The 23565-nt window shown below is 37.5% G+C and overlaps 1 protein-coding gene across 2 annotated transcripts in view; it reads right to left on the bottom strand.

Annotated features, from left to right (window-relative positions):
- Window positions 1–23565, bottom strand: part of POLA1 (DNA polymerase alpha 1, catalytic subunit) — a 193260-nt gene that overhangs the window by 21567 nt on the left and 148128 nt on the right. For both annotated transcript variants that reach the window (XM_027688900.1, XM_027688901.1), the window contains exon 36: window positions 22678–22774. In XM_027688900.1, coding sequence (XP_027544701.1) covers window positions 22678–22774 — 97 coding nt within the window. The remainder of the gene's footprint in view (window positions 1–22677; window positions 22775–23565) is intronic.

Raw genomic sequence — 23565 nt, 5'->3', positions numbered from 1 at the left:
AGAACTTCATCCTCACAGAAAACTACTGTTGCTGAAACTCATCTAAGCAGAAGAAACATTGAAGTGATTTAAAAATATGCAAATATAAATACCCATTGAATCTAGAAATGAACATTAACACTTTGGGCCAAGGAAAAGCCTCTGAATCAGTGCTGAGAACTGGCTAACATAGTTGATCAGATTTGAGTAAATAGTATGCCACTAGATTGATATTGGCAACTACTTCCCAAAATCCACCTTTAGCCTCTAGGAATTCTAAGTATACTGCACAGAGATTCTCACATAACGTGCTTACTCTGTATTTTGGTCAATACTCCAGTGAAAGTCCTATATTCAAAATTATTATTCAGACACCTGAACCACAAATGTGAACTTAAGCTGGTCGGAAAAGACCCAGACAGAGATGTGCATCCCATGAAAACACACAGCAGTGTGAGGGACTTTTTGATCAAGGCATTTAATATGTTTAAATGTTTAAAATGGACACAATTCTCTTGACCTGGCAACACCTTTCTGAAACAGAGCTGGATAAGGAAGTTGTTTTCCATATTCAGAATTAACTTACACTCCTTTGCATATTAACTCTGTTTCTGTAAATTATTGTTAAGTTCATCCAAAGACACACTATAGGTTTGAGTATGAGTTCCTAAACTCACACAAGTATGACTCAGGAACCTCTCCTCATATAGGCAATTCCTGGTCAAAATAATGTGTATTTTTTCCACTGCTTTTTGTTTTTCTTTGCAACCAAGTATGTGTCTTTTTGAGCATGAATGTGATCAATGCGCTACTCTGCATTATCACTGGATGTTGAATAGAAGCTAAATATTTTATGACATCCTGAACAGGGTCTCTGAAAATCCTGCAGCACATCAAGAGAATTACTCTGTTGTTTACCATTTGTGAAGATAAATTACACCGGACCACTATGACAATTTCTAAATATAGCAACTTCCATTTTGATATTTATGTTAAAGGAAATATCAATCAGATGACAACTTTATTTTCTTCTTTACCATTTCTTAACAAATCAGACTTTAAAATAAGAAAAACCCAAAACAAGATTGCAAAGAAGCCAGCAGACAGCATCTAGGTATGCCACTGATACAATTTACGCTGAGAACGGATTTATATGAAAAAGCTATGTAAAGACTTAGATTTTTGTCATCAGACATCAAGTCTAGTTGCACTCAAAGTCTAAGCCATAAAATCTAAGGAGACAGTAGATAAATAATCACAGAACTCCAATGCAGACCCTGAAGTCATTTAAGAGAACTGGAAACATCTTGCAGCTTCTGAGATACAAAGGCTACAGTTGCTTTGTATGCATGTATAATAAAATCTATAGGTTGAATTGTCTTTGCATACCAGTATTCCAGGATAACTCCACTTTTATTTCTTAGTCATGGGTATTTTAGAGGAGCAAAACTAAAGAGAAACTAAACATTTTTGAGAGTTTAACTGTTATCCTTTAGCCACTGAATCCGCTGCAGTGTCTTTTCTTCAAAAGGTATATTTACTTAGTCAAATTAAAAGGAAAACGCTAACGGATGTTAACTTTAAGCTGTTGAGGGCTGGCATGACACCTATTTTGACCAAGTTATCACAGGAAACATTTGCTTCAGATCCAGTTGGCTATCGGTAAATCAAAGGCTAAGCTAACAGAGTGGAACTCCAGCCTCACCCAGTGCCAGTGTCATCCACATAGAAACCAAGTCACTCATGCCTTGACTTTTCCCCACATTAGCACCTGCTGTCTGGACACTAAGGCACATCTACTGCTTTCCCAAAGGATTTCTAGAAAAGGAAGTAGTCATACAAAGAATGACACAGCACTGTAAAATATTTTCAAAATGCTGGAATAAGTAATAATTTTTGTGTGCATAAATTACATTAAAAGCCTATGCAACATTTTTCAAAGATAACACAAGAACCCCTGTTGAAAGCTACTGTGTAGCTACTATTCTTTTGCATTAAGCTATGCATAAACCTGAAAAATTTGCTTTGAAATGTGAATTTAACCACTTCGCAAACACCAAATATTCACAATGTTAACTTTTAGGACATTTACATCTGAGCAAGCACAGGGGAATCACAGAGAGATTTATTTTCAAAGATAACAGTAAGGAGAGGGATACAGGGAGTTTATGTAAAAATTTATTCTGTCAGCATTTCTACTGACTTTCAACTAGAAGATTCTACCAAGCTTTCCATACATTATAAGAAGGTGCCAGTTAATAAAACACAAGGAAAAGCTTTAAGAAACATATTTTATTATTGTGAACACTGCAGGAAAATATTGTCATCTGACAACCTGGAAGAAACAACTTATAACAACACATTGCCATATCTACATGTCCCATCCCTGGAAGTGTTCAGGGCCAGGTCGGATGGGGCCCTGAGCAATCGGATCTAGTGGCTGGCACCCCTGCCCATGATGGGGGGGTTGGAACTAGATGATCTTTAAGATCCCTTTCAACCCAAGCCTTTCTATGATAATGTCTAATGTTTGCTTCGGTGTCTCAGGATTTCAGAATGGACAGTTCTGCTCTCTATGGATAACAACTGTCCAGTGACATACAAAGGTTTCAGTACAGCAGCCTACTGACCAGTAAGGACTTGGGTGGTATCAAGAACAGCATATTGGTGAAATGTGTTATACAACGATTTGATTTTTTTTGCTCTCCACCTTTAATGTACATGTGGTATTGTGGAACATGCTTTCAGAAATCAGGTATCTAACACTAATAAATTATGCACCGATTACAGATGACCTTTGGAGTCGCTAAAGGTACAGTCACAATCATGCATTGAAAAAAAATCCTGCTTTTCACTACAATGTGTGAATGTATGACATTAAATGAGGCTTGCAATATAATCAGTGTGGTTGGCTGCTTTAATATATTCCATTTCAATTTAAAATCACCACAAGACAAGAGTGACAAATCTAATTTGATCAGTTGTTCATAAAAACACTGAAAAGAGATGTAAGCAGACCTATCAACTGCTGGTAACATGGCCTGCTTTCAAAAGCAATTAATCAGTTTTTACAGAACCAGAAACTCTTAAAGTATTCAAAACCAGTTAAAGCCCTGCACTGTTAATAAAAGGAGAGTGAAAAGGAATTCTCCTGGTAAGAGCACCTTACACATCGACTTACTGCTTAAACCCAAAACATTCAACTAGAAAGGCCAAATATCTAACAAAAAGGTGCAGTAACAGCAATAACCCATTGTAACTCAACTGCTCTTTATGAGGTGTTTCAACTGTACTTCATATTAAAATGCATTTTATGAGTTCCTGCACATATGAAATATGTATATTTGGCTGCCATCAAAACAAGTACATAGATTACTAGTAACTTAGTATAAAGCCTGTCAAACACAAAGAATTCCCACTTGCAAAAGCAGAACAAACTCCCATGTAATTAATGTAATGAAAAATACACAGATTCATTATTTCCCACTCAAAAACTACTGAGAGCAATATTGTCTAATCTATCATGCCTGCCATGCTGTAACTTTGTAGATTTTGCTCTTGGATGCCGCAGGCTGATAAAATTTTTCCAGAAGCTACTGAAACCAATTCTAATTAATGAGACTGAAACTAACTTACAAATGGAACTGTACCACACCGTATCCCTTCAGCCAGTCGTTAATTAGCATCTGCATGAGAGGAAATTTTTGAAAGAGTTTCAAATCCAGCAGAATTACCCAAAACACAGCTTCAATTCTAACAGGAGATGACTTGTAGACAAGCCCTTTCTGGTGAATGATGATCTTGTGTATCAGCACATCAGTGCTGCTGGAAGACTTGGAATTCAATTGCCATTTACTTACTCAAATCATCACCATTGCCGATTTGAGGAAATTACTTTCCCCCAACATCAGGTGTAAGGACAGCATACAAAAAAGTAAAACAAGACACCTGAAAGCAAATTGCTCTGTCAAAAACAGTCACTAAAACAGCAAAGATGACAACAGACTAAAGCATCTACTGCTTACACAGAAGATCAACTATAAACAAAATAAAAATGCCTTTGTGATCTAGTTTTGGATGAATCATGTGATCAGAATTAAATACCGTTGCTTTATTTTGCTTACAACAAAGGCACAAAAGGTCTGAGATCTAACCATCATTTTCAACCTTACTCAACTTCACTTACTTTCCACACAATATTTTACTGATTAGGAGGCAAAATAGATTCCCAGAACACAAGGAAAAAAGGTAAAGGAAAAATAAGCATATCTCCTTTCTATCTGAAAGGGAACCTGCTATATTCCAAAAAAACCCCACATTTAATAAAATGCTGCCCACCTTAAAGTAAATGCTTACCTGACTGTGAGGAGCAAATAAATGTATAATTCTTAGTGATATACATAATTCCAGAATAAAAATCCCATAGAACCCGGCTGCTTAGATACATTTCTGGAATGTGTGCCCAAAACAGGATTCTTTCAGACCATGAGCAGAGGAGTCTTACATCCTCTACCAGAACATCATCAAAATATTGCAATAGTTGCTTGCAGGGGACCCATATCTGTAGGTGCATACAAGTTCATATATCTAGAGGTACACAGTATCTGTCTATGTACCTTCAAGCTATGTATTAAAATGGAAGAAACTGCCAACATACTGTTCTTCCTGGATACACTCACGTGCTTCACCAATACAGAAATTAGAAGAATCAATTTCCCCTCCTTCTTAAACTTTACCTTTTGTCTTTTTCCCGTCAGACCAGTCCTACTGGGCATTATAGAGTCAAACCTCCTCAGAAAACAGTTGAGTTCATGAGCTGTTGGTGCTACAGTCACCTGATGTGCATTACCACTACTATCTGGGACCAGGAACATCCAGTTCCCCGATGGCCACTGGTTACAGATGTTGGTTTACAAACTCTGTAAGCTAACAGGGCAAATGATATGCAAGAACCATCCCAGCACACAATGAAAGAGGGATAACTTTTCTCCATCACATCACATCACAGAGAGTGACAAGAGTTGAAATACTCTTGTCACAGTGCGGCACACTAAGTGCAAGGGAACACTTTGAGTACAGTCATCTTTACAGCTATGAGATAAACTGGGGAAAATTAAACCATTTCTGGCAAACTTAAGTTCCCTGTTCCTAATTTAATTAGACTTTATCAAAGATGAAAGAATCCAAGAAATAATTAGTCATTCACAAAAGGCACAAGGAAAGCCACTAAGTAACTGTGGTTCCACTCCAGGTGAGGTTTATACCCTCTTTAGAAAAGCAACTAGGGCCAACTTCTGAAAACCTAGCACACAGTCACATGAAGAAATGCATGGTTCTGTTTTAACACACCAGCCAACTTAAAAAGAAAATGAAAACCAAACACTCTAATTTTTTTTAACAGCTTTTCCTGTTTCCCCCTGTGTGCTCCTCCCAAATCCCCTCTATTCATGACAAAACACTAAAGAAGTGGATAAAATACACACCTACAACTATTCTGATACAGAGGTCAAAATTCTTTCTTTTTCAAGACCCCCATGCACATGACCTACAAGAATCTGTACCCTGTATCCTATCCTTCAACAGAACATGAGACCAGCCATTCTGAAATAGTGAGAGATCACAGGCTCAGCTGCTAATAATAGACCAAGGACACAACAATATACTCTGTCCCATTGATGCAACCAGCCCCAATACTAGGATGCCAATACATTTGTTTTCTTCCCCCCTCCTCTCCCCCAGAGAAGCATGTCTGCTGATCATCTCCTATTTGTGAAAAGTCAGTAATCTTCAACAGGGAATATGGGAGACTATTCAGCAGAACAATGGATGTGAAACAGGGACGCAGGTTACTTGGGTACCACAACATTAAGTACTTTCTGACAAAGACTGCATTAGCAGATGACAGGAGATTGAACACATAGCAAACAAAATGCTTTGCAGGTTTTCCTGTCCCTGATGTTGCAGCTGATCTGGAAGAGAATGTGCAGAGTCCCTCAGGCAGAGATAGCCTTTGATCTCAGTGTACTAACTCAATACACTTACAGATCTGTGTGTGCCTTTTGTCTTCTGCCCTCCTTAAAGAGGGTCTACAAGTAAAATAATGGATTATCTAAGGCTGCTCTGTTGTAAGGAAATATATTTTAAAGGGCCTTCTAAAGTCAACTTTGTAAACGTATTTTTTCCTTTTTCATGCTTGACATTCAAGCAGAAAGAAGAAAGATTATGTGCTATGATCTGTAGAATATTAAACTCCTCCTCATGATAACTTTGCCTGGAGTTATCAAAATCCCTGTATTTACTGAATATGAAAAAGCAGAGGTTGATGGAGTTGGCTTTTAACTGCTAAAATCTTTTGTGGGTAAAAAATAGCTATTAATAGATAACAGCTGTTCACCTTGAAGATGGTAAATTAATTTTCAAATGACCCCATACAAGAAGTTTAGTCTCTAGATTTGTCCCTTCAAAAAATATTACTGGCATAGAAGAATTACACCCTCTGCTTCTCTACAAATAACCACAACACAGCCTGCTCCTGTGGCAGAAGCCAGAACTCCATTCTGAAAGTGATTTTTAACAGGCTGGTTTGCAGACCTCAAGACAGACTTTTCTGAAGGAGTGGTGGGAGTTACAGCGTTCTGCCTCCTCATGGTTAACATTTATGACTAGATGCCTTTCCCTGAGTCTTAACAATTAGCTGTGCACACTTTAGAAACAGGTTGTTCTGGGATGCAGAAGTGGTTTTCCAGAACAACACACTTTGCTCACTTTGCTTTAGTCAACAGAGGTTGTAACTGAAGAAGAATAAAGAAAACTACTTTGGTGTTATTTTTTATTCTTTGATGAAAAACCTTGAGCTGACTGGAGTGCTGTATATGTCAGTTATTCACATTTGGCATCTAACACGGTAACATGTCTGTGGTACAATTTTTCCAGTAACAGTGCTCTATAGATCTGAACTGGTCACCCTGGACCTCCATAATCACCAATGAAACAAAAAGAGGCATTTCTCAGGTGTGATCCACACTAGCCTAGTACAGATGAGATTAGCTGAGTCACGTTCTAGAACTGCCTAATTCTCGCCAAAATATGAAGGAGCAAAGCCTGATAAACTCAAATACAAATGCTTGAACTTTGAGACCTCAAAGTCAGTGGCGATGAAGTGGATTCCTTTGCAGGGAATATTCTCCATTAGTGATATTTAGTGTGGAATGCCTGCTTTGCTTTACCTAGACAGAAAGAGAACAGCTGAGCCCCTGCTCACACGGTACCTGAACACTCAACTACCTATACAACAAGGTAAGGAGTGTGTATACAACAAGTTGAGCATGAATCAGGACCAAGCACTCACAAAGAAGGCAATCTGGGCTGCATTATTCAGAGAATCGCTAGCAGATCCAGGGAGATGATCTTTGCTTCTGGCAAGACATATCTGAAGTGCTGTGGGGTCCAGTGGTGCAGTGCTGACTCGTCAGTACAGGAGAGATAGGGGACTTACTGGAGCAAGTGCAACAAAAGGGCTACAAAGACACTTACAAGGACTGGAGAATCCATCATTCGAGGAGAGGCTGAGAGAGCTGAGACTGCTCAGCCTGGAGAGGAGAAGGCTCAAGGAGAGGGACCTTATCAGTTTGTATAAATGCGTGATACAGCCAGAAAAGATGGAGTCAGGATCCTCTCAGCAGTGTCTAGTGACAGATTGAGGGGCAAGGAGCACAAACTGAAATATGTGGATTTCATGTAAACATAGTACCTTCCTTTGTTACTGTGAGAGTGGTCAAATGGTAGAACAGTTTGCCCAGAAATGTTGTGGGGCTTCTGTTCACAGATATACCCAAAACCCAAGTGCACATGGCCCTAAGCAACCTGCTGTAGCTGACCCTGCTCTGAGCAGGGAGTTGGACTAGATGATCTCAGGAGGTGCCTCCTTGCCTCAGCCATTCCGTGATTCTCTTGCCAAGACCGACCTGGTATCTTCTGTGCAGCAGTGGATCTCATCTCCCCCGTGTTCCTACAAAATATCACTACTTATAGTCTTGACACCAGAAAAACCAGTGAGGCATACCACTGCCAGTAGAGAGGGAACATGTGTGCAGTCTCTTGGTCACTTCACTCAACCCTGACCTCTTGGCCTTTCAAGCTATTCACTTTAGGAATATTCATCTCTCACCTCTACTAGGACCTCCCTGTTGTGTGTTTAGTGTGAGTGACAAATTTTGCCTCAACTATTGCCATACACACACCACTCTGAGCGGCATATTCAGTGGTAGATCATCTATGTCTGAGAAGAAAATCCTACCCACGGAAAGACAAAGTATCTTCTGTTCACTCCTCTCCCTGCTTTGTATCTAGCAAAGCAAAGCATCTGACGGATTTCCTCTAATATGAGGAAAACCTTTATATGTACCCCTGCTCATTCCCGAGCTCACTGCTGTTGCCTACCATAGCCCATTTCCTAACTCTCTTTTTTAAAAGGCAACATTTATCAGCTGAAAGATAAAGGGTGGCTTCTTACTATATAAAAAGCTTGTCACTGGGGTAATTTATATTATCTTTATAATTGGGATATATTGCTCTAGAAAGCTTTGCTTTATAATGAGAAGTTTGTTTAACCTTCAGGCATTCCTCAACCCTCTCTTAGCTAGGCCCAATTGGTGACACAAAGTACCCATGTTGTTGGAAAGTCTTAAATGTAAAAATTTCTGTGTAAGTTCAACAGTATTTTTTTTCTTGAATGCTGTTTGTAGTTCCCAGTCTCAAAAGAACTCAATTTTTAAAATCAAAGTATATATACCAATTCGAATTATGCTAAGAACATGGTTTATCATAATAATGGCCTTCAAAAAATGTGCTATTCAACAGAAATACTGGCCTACTCCAGACATTTCAAAAACATCAGCTTGAGACAAGAAGAAACTTCCCAAAAGGATGTACTCCATCTGTAAAACTGCTGATTTCTGCAAAGAGAGATTTCCTCCCAAATCATATTTTATGTGTAGAGGACAATAAAAAACCTTCCTTGCCACATACTTTTCCAGAGACTTTTTCCCTTCCTCACTGTATACATCCAGAACAAGATGATACAAAATTATCTGTTTTCAAATCAACCCAAGTCCAGAATTCTTTTAGAGATGACTAATGCAAATTTAAGGCTGTGTCTATGATTGTGCAGCAGTTTTCAATAATACACACATACAGATCTTATTTAACAATTCCGTAATCAAGAAAAACTTCTTACAGGATAACAAGTAGAAGGGTAATGAAATCCACAGTTTAGGGAGCTCCTACTGGAAATGCAGGACCTAATTTTAACCTCACTGGATTCAAACAAGCCATAAAAATAAAGGTTACATTTTGCAATGAAATATTTGACTGTCCAGCTGTACTGCAAATTAGTTTCATTTACTGTTGTCTCTACAAAATCCTTCAACATTTGTATTTTTCATGGCTCCCTCCTGCGTTTCCCATACTGAGAATTTTAGGATTTCTTTTTGTCAAATTCACTTAATACATGTTTTGTTTTTTTATGTCTTTACTCTTATTTTGCACTAATGCTCTTTCCTCATGTAATTCAGAACAGGAATTTCTCATTTCCTTTATAAAAGACAACCTGTTTAACAAAAAATTCCACAAGTCCCTAATAAAAAGTTACCTTAGCATTAATATTTTGTTAGGCCCTTGATTATAGTATTAACATAGTGCCATGGATTTGGATGTGACAACTAGAAGTTCTTTACCTGTCTCTCAATAAGCAAAGACTAAACAAATAAATAAGACCCATAACTCTCCCTTTCCCCACAAAAAAGAAAAGCTTATTTTATAATTGCTATATAACAAAAAATTGTCAACAACTCAAATCCTCTCAAAGTGCAACATAATTTCTGATGTGTAATGCTGAACCACTAATATTGTTCCTACAGGCAGGGCAGAGGCACACAGACAAGCAATTGAAAAGCATCTTAACATATGAATGTGCAATGTAAGGCTTTACCGTGGTAATTACCTGTTTATCTTATCCTGTGGTAATCTGTGGTTACCTTTCTTTCACTTATCCTCATAAAACTTTTGTATAGCCTGAGGGTACTGTTACTTTCCTTTCACATCTATTTTTTGGTGAAAGATGTTAACCCAACAGCAGCCTAGGGCTTTCATGACAGTAGAACACCAGCACCTCAATGACTGGAAGGACATGGGTCTAAAACATGCAGCAGATGACACTGGATGCTGACAGTGGCAGGAAACTGAAAGCTATTTCCAGAGGATCTCTGAACAGTAAGACTACTAAGATAAAAAGCATGACGATGAGAGCTCCTGAAAGCCCAGCATCACTTCTCAAGAATCTATCCTGATGATCATATTGCCCCTTTAAAAGGCCAGCATCACGTCTCAAGAATCTATCCTGATGATCACATTGCCCCTTTAAAAGGCCGTTAACAAAACCGCAAGAAGGAAAACCAGAATGCACTGATGCCCTGGGACTGTAAGTCATGAGCTGCTACCATCACACACACTCTCTTACACCTAATCTATTAGGTATTATACTAGAGTTTAAGACAAGCATTTTACAGTGGCTGCCATAACCTGAACTGCTTCTTCCTTTTCACTTAAGAATATCCTCACTTTCTGAAATATATCTTCATTACACCAGGCTGAGTGGTACTGTGAAGGACAGGATGCACCCAGAGGGACCCAGACAAGCTCAAGAAGTGGGCCCATGGGAATGTCATGAGGTTTAACAAGACCAAATTCAAGGTGCTGCACCTGGGTCAGGGTAACTCCCAGTATCAACACAGGCTGGGGGATGAACAGATCAGGAGCAGCCCTGCTGAGAAGGACTGGGGGGTGCTGGTGGGTGAGAGGCTGGACATGAGCTGGCCACATGCACTCACAGCCCAAAAAGCCAAATGTGTCCTGGGCTGCATCCAAAGCAGCATGGCCAGCAGGTCAAGGGAGGGGATTCCACCTGTCCTGACCAGAAGGACATCGACCTGTTGGAGCGAGTCCAGGGAAGGGCCATCAGGATGATGAGGAAAGGCGGACAGAATTGGGATTGTTCAGCCTGGAAAAGAGAAGGCTTCAGGGTGACCTAATTGCAGTCTTTCAGTACCTGAAGGGAACTTACAGGAAAGACGGGGCAAGACTTTTAAAAGAGCATGAAGTGACAGGACAAGGGGAAATGCCTTCAAAGTGAAAGAGAGTAGATTTAGATTAGACATTAGGAAGAAATTCTTTACCGTGAGGATGGTGAGGCACTGGCACAGGTTGCCCAGAGAAGCTGTGGATGCCCCATCCCTGGAGGTGTTCAAGGCCAGGTTGGATGGGGCTCTGAGCAACCTGGTCTAGTGAAAGGCTCCCGTCCATGGCAGGGGAGTTGGAACCTGATCATCTGTAAGGTCCCTTCCAATCCAAAACATCCTATGATTCTATGCTGGAAGAGCTGAGCAAACCCAGCATGAGTGAGAGAATAGTTTTTACGAGGGCAGCAGAGATACTTGGAAACAGAGAAGCAGCGAGAGCAGCACCCAGACACATCACAGCTGCCTCGAAATCCCCGGATACCACAGGCCAAAGTGGGTCCTGGAGGCTCAGGTTAAAACAAGGCATATTTGCCCTGTGGGTCAGTGCAGCATCAGTAGTCAGAGAATACATGTATGTATCAAAAATCACCAGTATTAAAGGCCACAAGAGAACAAAAAGGATCCTTTTGGTATTTGCTAGAAAAGACAGGCATGCTTATACGTTAAGAGACTAAATACTGAAATAAAATGCATGTTTTGTCTAAATAGGAGCTCCTGACTGAATACTTCTCATGTTCACAATTTGCTACAACAATACAACAAAACCAAAATGAAGCAAAGCCTTGAGATTGTATTCAGAAGTTCAAAAAGGCATGGACACTTAATTGTAATTTCTGAATTTTATCACAGTTTCCCTTTTTTCATAAACACTGAGAAAATATTTCTATGCTGTGCCCAGGTCACCTTTATGGCTTCTTGCATCACTGTTGTATCTGAAACAGGGCTTAGACTGGGAAAAAACTGATAAATCTTTGGAGAACAGAAATGGAAAAAACAGAAATACTATTCAGGCTGCCCAGGGACCTGGAGTACTCCTCATCCCTGACAGTGTTCAAAAAATGAGTACATGTGGCACTTGTTTCCAACCAAGAAGCTACATTTTTGACCTCTTAAATTAAGTAATATTTGAAACAACTGAATTAAGTCACAAGTTATCGTGACATTGCATTCATGACAACCAATTTCAAATCCATTCATTGCTGTCCAATATAAAATTTAAAGTATGAAATAATAAAAATTTTCCACATCATGTTCCAGACTACAACAGTTTACCATTACTCTTCTAAGGCATGGTAGTCAATACTCTTAGTAAGTATGTTAACTATATTGGTTTTGGTCACTCACCACTATTTTTCATTAAATATATTTTAAACTACAGTCTCAGCTCTATCAAAAAAAAGAAAGAAGGAGGAGAAAAAAGTCCCTTAAATGCTCCTTTGCCCTCCCCCACGGCTGTGTAACATAGTCTCGAAGAAAAAACACTGTAAAGTTTATGGAACATATATCCTTACAGTAGAAATATAAAACAATACCATAACTACCTAAATGCTTTAATTCCAAGTCTGTAAAATTCTATTAATGTCAAATATTATTTGTTTTTATAATATAAATAAACTAGCTTAGGCTGTCACTCACTCCTTTTTATTCATTTTTTTGTTTTGTCTTACTGCATGCATCTCTCACAAAGTGAAAAATGTCTATTTAAAGATAAGTGGAAATACCATAGTACGTAACGTTTTCATGTCAAAATAATTACATTATTATATTCCGAGTTAAATAATATAAGATAAGAAAACATTTTGATATGCATCTAACTGCTGGAATCCTGACAGGATCAAACCAACTTCTTTCAAACGTACTTCTGCTACATCAAAACAAAGAGCTCCCTGACCCAACCAGCTGCCCCCTCTCACCCAAGTCCCGGCACAGAAGAGGGACAAGCCAGGACAGAAGAAAATCCTGCTGTAATTTTTTTTTCAAGGCTGAGCCATGTTTTGGCCTGTCAAAGGTGACTTAATTTGTTCTCAAAAGCCAATTACATTAGACTGAAACATGAAATTTGACAGTTGGATTGTTAGGAAGAGATCAACCCCAAAACAACTAAAAAAGGTCACAGAAGAAGGGTGGCTTTGCTGAGAGAGGGACTCGAAAACTACAAGTGGAGGCATCGCTCTTGAGATGAAGAGGTACCAGTTGTGCTCACACACACTTTTCTGAACATGTACTCCAAACACTTTCTCGTGCACTCCTTATTTTCATGGCAGTAACCACCCATGGCTGCAGGTGCTCAATTCCTCCCTCTCTCCCAGAAACAGATTAAGCAGGACCATTTTATAACCACCATATTCTTCTGATGCAGAGATGGCAAAAATGTAATACTACTTTACAGAGAGCTTTTTTTCTTTATCTAAATAAACCAAATTTAAGCTGCATTTAGACACTTCTTTGTCTTGTGCTGCAATTTTATACATGTATCATGGAGCATTTTTGTGTCCCCTATGGAATAAAACAAAAATATTCCATTATGCTATTCTCTACATGGCTTGCTAGTCCTTAATAAAAAAGAGTTTATCTCCATTCATTTCTTAGAGAAAAGAGCATAACTATATTTTCACAATGTTTTTGATACAAATCCTTTGTTTGTTGAGGAGACCGAAAGATATTTCAAAAGAAATGTCTCCCATGCACTTATTATACTTCATTAAGTATAATAATTAAAATAATTTTATTTCCAGCATTAATTTCAATCTTGGAGATTAAATAAGGATCCTGTTCTTACAAATAATGACTCCATGTGTTTCTTTTAATGGCCAGTATAATTCAAGCTGGTTTGGAGACAAATCCTCCTTAGGACTCATATGCTTAGAAGATGTGAGTTGAGGTAATAACATTTAACATCAAGAAGATGACAGCTTCACATCAACCGCGGACCCAAGTCTGGGACTAAGAATAGCTGTTGGTAAATATACAATAAAAAAGTTGCCTTATGTAATAAGCACAGAAAAATTATGCACTGATACATGTGCAACACAGTATTAAGTCTTGAGGTGTTCCACAGAAACTTCAATACTCCAGCACCCCCTTTTCTTTACGTTTCTTTTTCACCATTTCCCTTCTGACACAGAGATGACAACTTTCTTCCTTTTTATTAGTATCACAGACTGTGATCACTTTTTTTTAAATCGTCCCTTTCAAATTAATTCCGTTTTCTGTTACTGAAAGTGTCTTTCTCCTTGGTGGTTTGTTTTAATACTGTGACATCATAAAATGAATGCTTGCTGTCATGATGAGTGTGAGAGAAAGCTATGGATTTCTGATGTCATATTGATACATCATAATGGTACAGAATGAAAAAAAAATATCACTAAATCTAACACTTGCTTCATTCAATCTACTGGAAGTAGCATATGATTTATTTAATATATAGAAAATAAAGTTTCTAACTCCCCAGTTTTATTAAAATACCAGGACAAAATAACCACAGAATGTCTTGAATATTGATTTTCTCTTCTATAACATGCAGTAAACTATTTTTGGTTTCAAACTGCACAATTAGACAAATTTATAACCAAGTATGTGCAACAGTAAGTAATAAAACAACATACAGACAGGAGCGTGTATCGATACAGGAAAACAATTTTTTAGAAAGCAGTTTCACACAATAAATGAAATCCGTGGACCATGAGAAATCAGCTGCATTCCCTCTATCTTTTGTGGAGTCAAGGTTTATCTCAGCCATACACAGGCATAAACAAACTTTTCTAAACATCTTTATGTTTAGACACCAGACACCTGAACCAGATACCCTCAACCAAAATGCAAATAAAGTTACAATGTTCACTCAAACTATGCAGCTTTCTGTATGTTCAGCTACAGAATCTTTAAATTTAAAGACATAATGTACCAACAGCAAGAATTAAGAGGCTCTAAATTTGCAGGCAATACAGTTGAGGTTTCCAACCTCATGTCAAGGCAAATCACAATTAGCCATGGAAGTCCTTCTACAACCCTGCCAAAATGTACTGGCCATGAGGAAGGGGAAAAAAGAGTGCTGGTATTATGTACAACACTGCACACCATCTTCAGAGGGTCACTGGTCTTTTAAATAATCTCTACTGAACAAATAAGATTTCAGAAAGTTTTTAGTAGATAATTACACTTCCTGATTTTGTAATTAGTGGAACTACATGTAATTACATAATAATTATGACGGTAATTACGTAATTAAGATGTATAATTATGTAGTAAAAAACATTATGGAAATAAAAGCCATCAACTGTATAAGCACAATACATTTTTAAAAATAAATTCTGTATCATCTGTTTAAAGCTACCATTTTCTTCAAAATATCAAAGTGATTATCAGCCATCACTGGCAAGTTCTAAAATACATTTCTTATGAGACTTAAAAATCATACAGATAATTGTATCTTTTTAAAAATCTCTTTAAGCCTTAGCTTTACATTATCCTTCTGATGTCTAGGCACACATATACTGAATGCATTATACTGAGTTAAACTGTTTACATTTGTAATTCCAATTTCTACTAAAATAGATTTTTCTATTAAAAAACAGCACTGATGTCAGAATTTTGGTATCTAAATTTTGATTTTTTTTTTAGTACAGTCAGATACATCAAACTTCCTTTTCTAAAAGGAAAAACATGCTAGACTTGCACTTTCCACTAGAGAAAAGAGCCTACTGCTGTGAGGAGCAGTAGTCACTAAAGCATTGTCACTTCTGACTTGCAGTGAACAACAATAGAACTGACTCCCATCAGAAAAACAACCCCAAACTTTACTAAAGAGATGAAACCAGAAAGACAAAGGTCTCTATAAGAAAAAATGTCAGCGTTTAGATAGAAAAGAAACAGTGAAGAAAAAACTGCTTTAGAAATATTTTTTGTTTAGAGAGACTCATAAGAGTATGGATAAAGGAGGCAGATGACATCAGATAGACTACATCATTGCACAGGTTATATATAACAAGCTGGTAGGGATGTATATATTTAAGTATGAAAAAATCCTGAAGTGCAAATGAGAAGATATTTCTGTTCACTTTTTTCCACATACAAAAAACTCCCCTATGAGGAGCAGTAGGATAATTATTTAAAGAGGTCAAATAACCATTCCAATTTATGAGGAGTGAGAAATTAGCTAAGCCACTACTTCATCCCATTTGCAACATTAATACAATGTGCAAGGGAAAAGTCTTAATTAATCAAAACCATTTTATTAGCAGTAAGAGCCACAGTAAATGCACTCCTCTCATGCCACTCATTTTCCACGCTGTAGACACATTATAACTCATTATTTCTATTTATTTCATTCACAAGCAGAGAAAGTAAGAAAAAAAAAATCATAATTTCAATTCAGAGAAATTCTGGAGAAGAAGAGGCTCAGGGGAGACCTCATCACTCTCTACAACTACCTCAAAGGAGGTTGGAGCCAGGTGGGCATCGGTCTCTTCTCCCAGGCAGCTCTCAGTAAGACAAGAGGGCATGGCCTTAAGCTGTGCCAGGGGTGGCACAGCTAAGTTAGACATTAGGAAGAAATTCTTTACAGAGAGGGTAATCAGACGTTGGAATGGGCTGCCCAGTGAAGTGCTTGATTCTCCGTCCCTGGAGGTTTTTAAGATGAGACTGGATGTGGCTCTTAGTGCCATGGTCTGGTAACCATGGTGGGAGTGGATCAAGGGTTGGACTTAATGATCTCAGAGGTCCCTTCCAACCCAGCTGATTCTATGATTCTATAATTCCAAGAGAGGTGCCCCAGGCCATGAACTTTTGTGCTCAGAGAAAAGGTTATAGAAATGTACAGTGTATTGGGGTTTACTTAGATTTTGTACATTCAATAAAAAGACCACACAAACAGAAATAGAAGGGGGAAAAAGTTACACTGAAGATCTTAAAAATGTCTAAGTGGCAATAAAGAAAAGGCATGATCATTATGGGAGGACAATGTAAGATTTAAAGAACAGCTAACTGTCCATATCAGTACTTCAAAATGGTCAAAAACCCTATTGCAAATAATTTTCAGTAGTTTTTGCTTTCAAAAAAAGTTATGGAGATGTAAAAATACTCAAGACATGTTGACTCATTTAAAAAAAATGTTCAGAAGTCTTCCTCTTCAAAACAACACATTAAGGAAAAATGAAAAAGTGCTTTTGAAGAAAGACTCAAAGATTAAATTCTTGAAAATTATTATTTTACAGTCTCTTCAAAACAACATGATTGGAAGACAAAGTACTTGACAGCAAATGTGCAGAGGAGCATTTGTTTGCTTGGCTGTAAAGATCACTATAGTGAACTGAAGTCATAGCAATAGTGCCTGGAGACATGACGCAATCAGAAATGCTTTGTTCATCGAACTGTACTCTCTGAAAAGAGGCATGTCAGGTTTCAGCTGTTACCATCTTAAAAATAAATCCACACACGCATATGCACCTAGGTCATTTGCATGATTTCTCCTTATCTTCCCCTGTCAAAGGCACATGTAGATAACTATATCCCCTTTCTTATTTATTGCAACAAGTACTTTGCTGTAGTCTTCCGTCTGTATATATTGATAAAAATGTGGCAATTTGTTCGACTTACAAAAAAGTCTTCCATTAAAAAAAATAAAAAAAAGTCACTTCAACCTGCTACTTGACACATGAAGTTATGAACATACTGGGGAAAAACACTCAACACTGAAATGATAGGATTCACACAAATATTCAGAGCTGAATTTTTTTTATGTCAACAGCCTAGAAGAGTTTCTTTTTTCCCAACATAATTTTTCAGTTTATTCATCCATAAAGTAAACTAGGGATTTTTGATGTCTGCATGAAAAGGTGGAGCGAGGCACACGCACAAAGCTGTAATAAAAGTGTGAAAACATCATCTGAATATGCATTTGGCTTTACAAAACTGCAGCCTCTAAGTATGTGATCAAAACAATTACATTCTATTTCCACAAAGTGGCATATACTTCAAAGATGTAGGTCTTCCTAATACACAGGAATATTTCACTCCTTTTCCCAAAGTTATCTTCCTCCCATCCTCACTTTCTTCTGCTTACCCATTAACAGGATATGCTGTGACTTTTCGGAATCGAACAACCATGGGCTCAATAGCTGAAAATATTCTGGGAAAGAATCTTTGCAGTTTCTACCCCTGAAATACTTAAATGCCCTGCAAATATTTGTGATCTTCCCTCTATGAGAAATGGGACAGTGGAAAGGTGGTAACTTTCAGCGTCTATCTACAGTATGGAACAGAAAAAATCCTATGACCAGGATCCTACTTCTCCAAAAAGATTGCAGCACCATAAACAACCTCAGTGATACTGATGCTTTTGGAATAATGCTGCAGTCACTGTGAGCAAGGAGACTGCAGCATCTTTATCTTCTATTTGATGCCAGGTGGGGAAACTGAACCAGAGACATCTGTGAGAGGCAGAGTAGTTGTACTGACTTCACGGGGGCTCCATTTCTCTTTGCTTTTAAAGGTTTTCATCTTACTGTAGAAGCAAAATGAAAACAGTAATACCTTTGAATATTTAAACAAAACCAATATTTGAATGGAATAATGGTATTATTTTGGTCTCCTGATGACACAGCCATAAAAACACATGGGTTTCCATTGCTGAAGTTAAGGCATGTAGAGTGAGCATACTCCTGTATTATTTATGCATCACGTGTTCAAAATCACTGACAGTTCACCTATCCTTTTTCATACATATGAACAGAGCATGCTCCTACTTTGCTGCTCCTCCTGCTTCTTACTGCTCTGCCTGTTCACCTAAGTAGCAATGTCTGACTAAACCCACAACCTAGCTTGGTAAAACTAAGTGTCAGAAAGTGCCAAAAACATGTTGAGTATGTTGCTAGTCACAATAGGGCAATTTTTCCCTTCTCTGATTAAAAAAATAATTCAGAACAAATAGCCCTTCTGGTACTATTGGTATGTTAAATTTGGGGTTTTGGCATCCCAAACGAAATATGAATGAACGATGTAGTTGCAAGCATCATAAACACCACACCAGTATAAATAAACAGAAGAAATGTTGCAAAACAGGTAATTAATCCCCCTGTTGTACTCCTCTCTAGTAGACCTGACCTACTGAAAGTCTGTAAAAGAAAAAGCAGAAAAAACCCCAAACATGCAGAGAAGTGGAAAACTCTTGTGGCTGTTCCCCCCAAAAATTCAGATTAGTAGTTGAAAGAGACTTAGAACATAGCATACAGGTTTTAAATATGTAAAAGTCTCTTAAGAGAATAATCTACTATCCATTGTGTACAGAATAAGTTTTGGAAAGCAAAATTCACCTCAAGAAAAATTCACCTTTGTACCAAGAGCAGTTCTCTATAAGCACAGTGAAGCACCATAAGAAATTGGTTGAAAAACTTGACAAGTTGTAGAACCTGCATCACAAGAGGATATTTAAATTTAGCCCATCTTTAAAAAGTAGGCTGTAGTATTGATCCTCTAGCAGGGAAAGGAAGCAGCTTGGATACCTTTTCGAACTCCCACTGATTTCACAATTATTATTTTAGATTCCATTTCAATCAATAGTATGGACCTTCAATAAAAATAGCTGAACAAACAAAACCTGTACTGTAATTAAGGTTATGTATTTTGAAGAGTCAAGTACAGAAAATGCAAGTGAAGTAGGAGTGAAATCTCAAGGTTCAGAATGAGAGAAGACATGAATTCTTTCAAATTATGGTGGAAAACACATTTACACATCTTCACTCCCTAGCAATCAAAACATTTTTGTTTTTATAGAAGAATACTCCAAGACAAATAACAACTAAAGCTGCTATTAGGAATAAACAGAACCTACAAAAAAGAAGAAGAACTGGTCTTCAAAAATTCAGGAAAAATGGAAATAAGAGTAGAAACATCAAAAGTCCATGCAATTTGGGCTTTGAGAAACAGTGACCTGAAACAAAGCAAAAAACATCTCCAAACCAAAATCAAAACTAAGTAAATCAGTAGTTTAGTCACATAGAAAGCAAAAAGGAGACTGGAAATACCAAAGATGCATACCAAAACCTACATTAAAATTTTGCCACCATTTTTGATAAAGGCAAGGATGCTGATCACAGATCAAAGAAAAAACGGCTTGTGAATGATGGCATGAAAACAAAATACTTTGTCTTCCAAAGGGAAAATAAACACTAGCCTCATGTTATAAAGGGGAGTTGACTAGATTTCCATTTCAGACCTACAACAAAAATGGTACATGAAAATTATTTCAATCCTACACAGTTTAACATTAAGTGTATCAAATCAGTAACATATGTTACTAGAAAACAGAACACTGGTATCTATAAAACAAAAAATGCCCCCTTATAGCCACAGGCAATTATTCTCGAATTCTGCATGTATTGAGAAAGATGTCTTCCTCCCAAATGATATCTGAAAACTGGGACAGAGTTATACACAGGTTTACCATACCCACCCAGTTAATCTCTTTGAAGACGATCAATTTTCAAAGGAAAACTAAGAGATATAACTTATCTGGCCTTAACACCTGCTGCAGCACCAAGACTGAAATCACTGGCTAGCTGAAGAAGGTAATACAATAATTTTCAAACAGCTACGAAAAAGAGAAAAATATACCATGCTGAAAGGTTAACTGTCCAAAAGAAGAAAGTCCTAGCAGAGTTCTTACAATTCCTTGAGAATTACTCTGAAAACTAATTTTATTGAACTCAGCAGTGAGGGTCCAAGAAACATTTTCCCATTAAAGCAGAAGGTGGTAAAATATGTGAATGCAGAAGCCACCATACCATTTTTCACAGAGAATTAATTAACCTTGAAGTGTAATACTACAATGAGATTAAGCAGCCCAAAATTAATGGAACCAGGAAAATTAAGTAAAACAAATGCCAGGAACCTGAGATATGAATGAACTCATGATTCCAAAATGACATGAGGAAAAAAAAAAACTCTCAAACATCAAGATTTTTATCATCATTACACTGCAAGTTAATCACATGAACAGCTGTGAACAGGGCATAGGTGGCTCAAGAAAACATCAGCAGATGTAATTCCAGTAAATGTACAGTCCCAGTGTACAAGACACTGGATAGATAGCATCTAAAATACCATGTAATTTCTAGTTTCTCATTCTCAAAATATTAATTCCTAGAGAAGACTGCACACAAAGGTGCAAAGAGGAAGAATCATACAGCAGAGACCAGTTCTTCCTAAAGAAAGCCAAGAACATCTCTGCCTTAGTTTAAAACAAAATAGAAATATTACCACTGTTTCCAAAAGCACAGTAGAGGACATCAGGAAAGGAAAATAAATAAACATTTAGTGAATGGACATAAACCAGCCACAAACAAGTTAGAACATGAAAATTACAATGAATTTTCAGTCATCGCAGATCGAGAGTCTGAAACACGTTTGGGAATAGCAGCAAAAGGGGAAGAATCCAACACAGGTTTCAAAACTCAGTGCCAGAAACCTGCAGTTTTTTCCAGTCCTTAAAAATGCAGTGGTCTATTGTAAGAGGGGACTGGATGCGATCATCCATGAAGCCTCTTCTACTCTTATGACCTCATATTAGGCAAGAGATCTACACACAAAATACTACTTTGGTTTTAGGTAGCAGTATCAGCCACTATGCAACATTCCTTCAGTACCTCTATAAAGTTGTATTAGACTGAGATGGCCACTGAGATGACCTTCAAACCTAAGTTGAACAGGACAAAAGCAGGCTCTTTGCTTACGTGAGTAGTTTTTAGCTAGGAGGTTACACTATTTTGATTTTCACATAAGGTTTATCAAAATAACATTCAGAAAGACCGAGTTTTGTTTAATGTCTTTCCACCACCCAGCAGCCTAACTGGTGATGCAGGGCATGGGTGGGGATGACTGTTAGAGCAGAGCAGCTCTCCCACAGTAGCACCTTTTCCTCACAGCCACCTCCAGAACTACAGAGTAAATGTCTCCTGTGGACAACACGCTTCAATGGTGGGACCCAAACACGTCTTTATTCAGAATTCCAAGCATCAGCCTACCTTCAGAAATATTCTTCTGTCAGCTTGAAAACCACTTAGGTGCACAAAATCCACTGACCCATTACAGTTCAGAAATACTTTAGTTCAGAAATGTGATGGTAAATGGGAAAAGAAAAAGAAAATCTTCCTAAGATCAGCTTAACTTGTATATTTAAGAGTGGTTTGCAGACAATTAGCATTGTCTACTGCTTTTCTTGTGCCATCATTTTCTCTCTGATAAAAAGTACCTCTTCGATATTAATAGTTGAATGTAAATTTTAATTTTGTACACATACATTTTAATTAATCTATTTACTGAAGTTAACATGTCTTTCAAACTTCAAGTAAAGAGTTTTCTCTAACGGTGTAATATGCAAGAAAGGTACTTTTTTCGAAGTGCAGTCACTTCCAAAGAAGAACGGGGGCATATAGTATATTCTTAAATTGGTTAACTCCATCCAACCAAACACATTCTTCTTACAGGGGATTCCTAAATTCATAATTTCATCTATTTTCAGTTTTAGATTACAGCCTTGTAGTTCAGATTTGAAGAGCAGAGTAGGTTGAGTGTCTAGCATGCAAGTTGCTACTAAACTATAGTTAACTAATGTAAAATTTAAACATACCTTTCTCTTCTTCAGTAATCACCTTATCCATTGCATAGTCCACATCAAAAATGAATCGGTAGAAGCAGAGCTGAGTGTACAGGGCCTTATCAGAATACTGTAATGTAAGAAGATAGCAATTAAAAACCCAACTCAAAAGGGTGTCTCTTGCACCCATTTCTAAATCCACTATGAAAAGATTATTTATGCCTTTTTTTTTTCTCTCCCACAGTTTATACATTGCATTCATGTCAACTTTTGGAATTATTATGCTACAAAGTGTCATTACTACATCTCTACACTTTTCCACACAATTTACACCAAGCATTTATAATAAGTCAACTAAACTTACAAATTCTTACAGAAACTTAAATTGCATTTATCCATTCTTATAGCTGCATGTATCACAATGATGCCTTAGCAAGAAAATAAAATTCATAAGAACGATGGGACAAAGGAATAACTTCAGTGCTTTAGTATATTGTACAATGTAATGAATAAAAAAAAAAAAAGAAGAATGTATATCTTTTAGTGAATACAGGTGTTTGGCTGTATACCCTTCCCACCCCCCACCAAGCTGTGGTTACATAAATTGGGAACATGTCATTCAAATAAGAACATGTGCATATATACCTTTACACCTACGTCATCACCTTGCTCTACACATCTGTGAAGGCTACTGCATGTCAGTAATCACATATTTAGTTCAAAAATCTGCAGATGTGTACAAATGGAATATGATATTCAATGAAATGCTCTCAGTGTCACTTATGTCAGGCCACTGTGCTATTCCTCCAGTTCAAAAGTACACTCCTGTGTGAGTTCGTATCACTGTCGCCATTCTGTGCACTAGAAATTGCTCAAATAGACATGAGATGCATCTTGACCACACTACAACTAAACCCTTTC

The sequence above is a fragment of the Neopelma chrysocephalum genome, unplaced genomic scaffold (assembly GCF_003984885.1).
Source record: "Neopelma chrysocephalum unplaced genomic scaffold, ASM398488v2 Primary Assembly neopelma1_76, whole genome shotgun sequence".
NCBI classification, from domain to species: Eukaryota; Metazoa; Chordata; class Aves; order Passeriformes; family Pipridae; genus Neopelma; species Neopelma chrysocephalum.
This window is presented reverse-complemented; position numbering and strand designations above follow the sequence as displayed.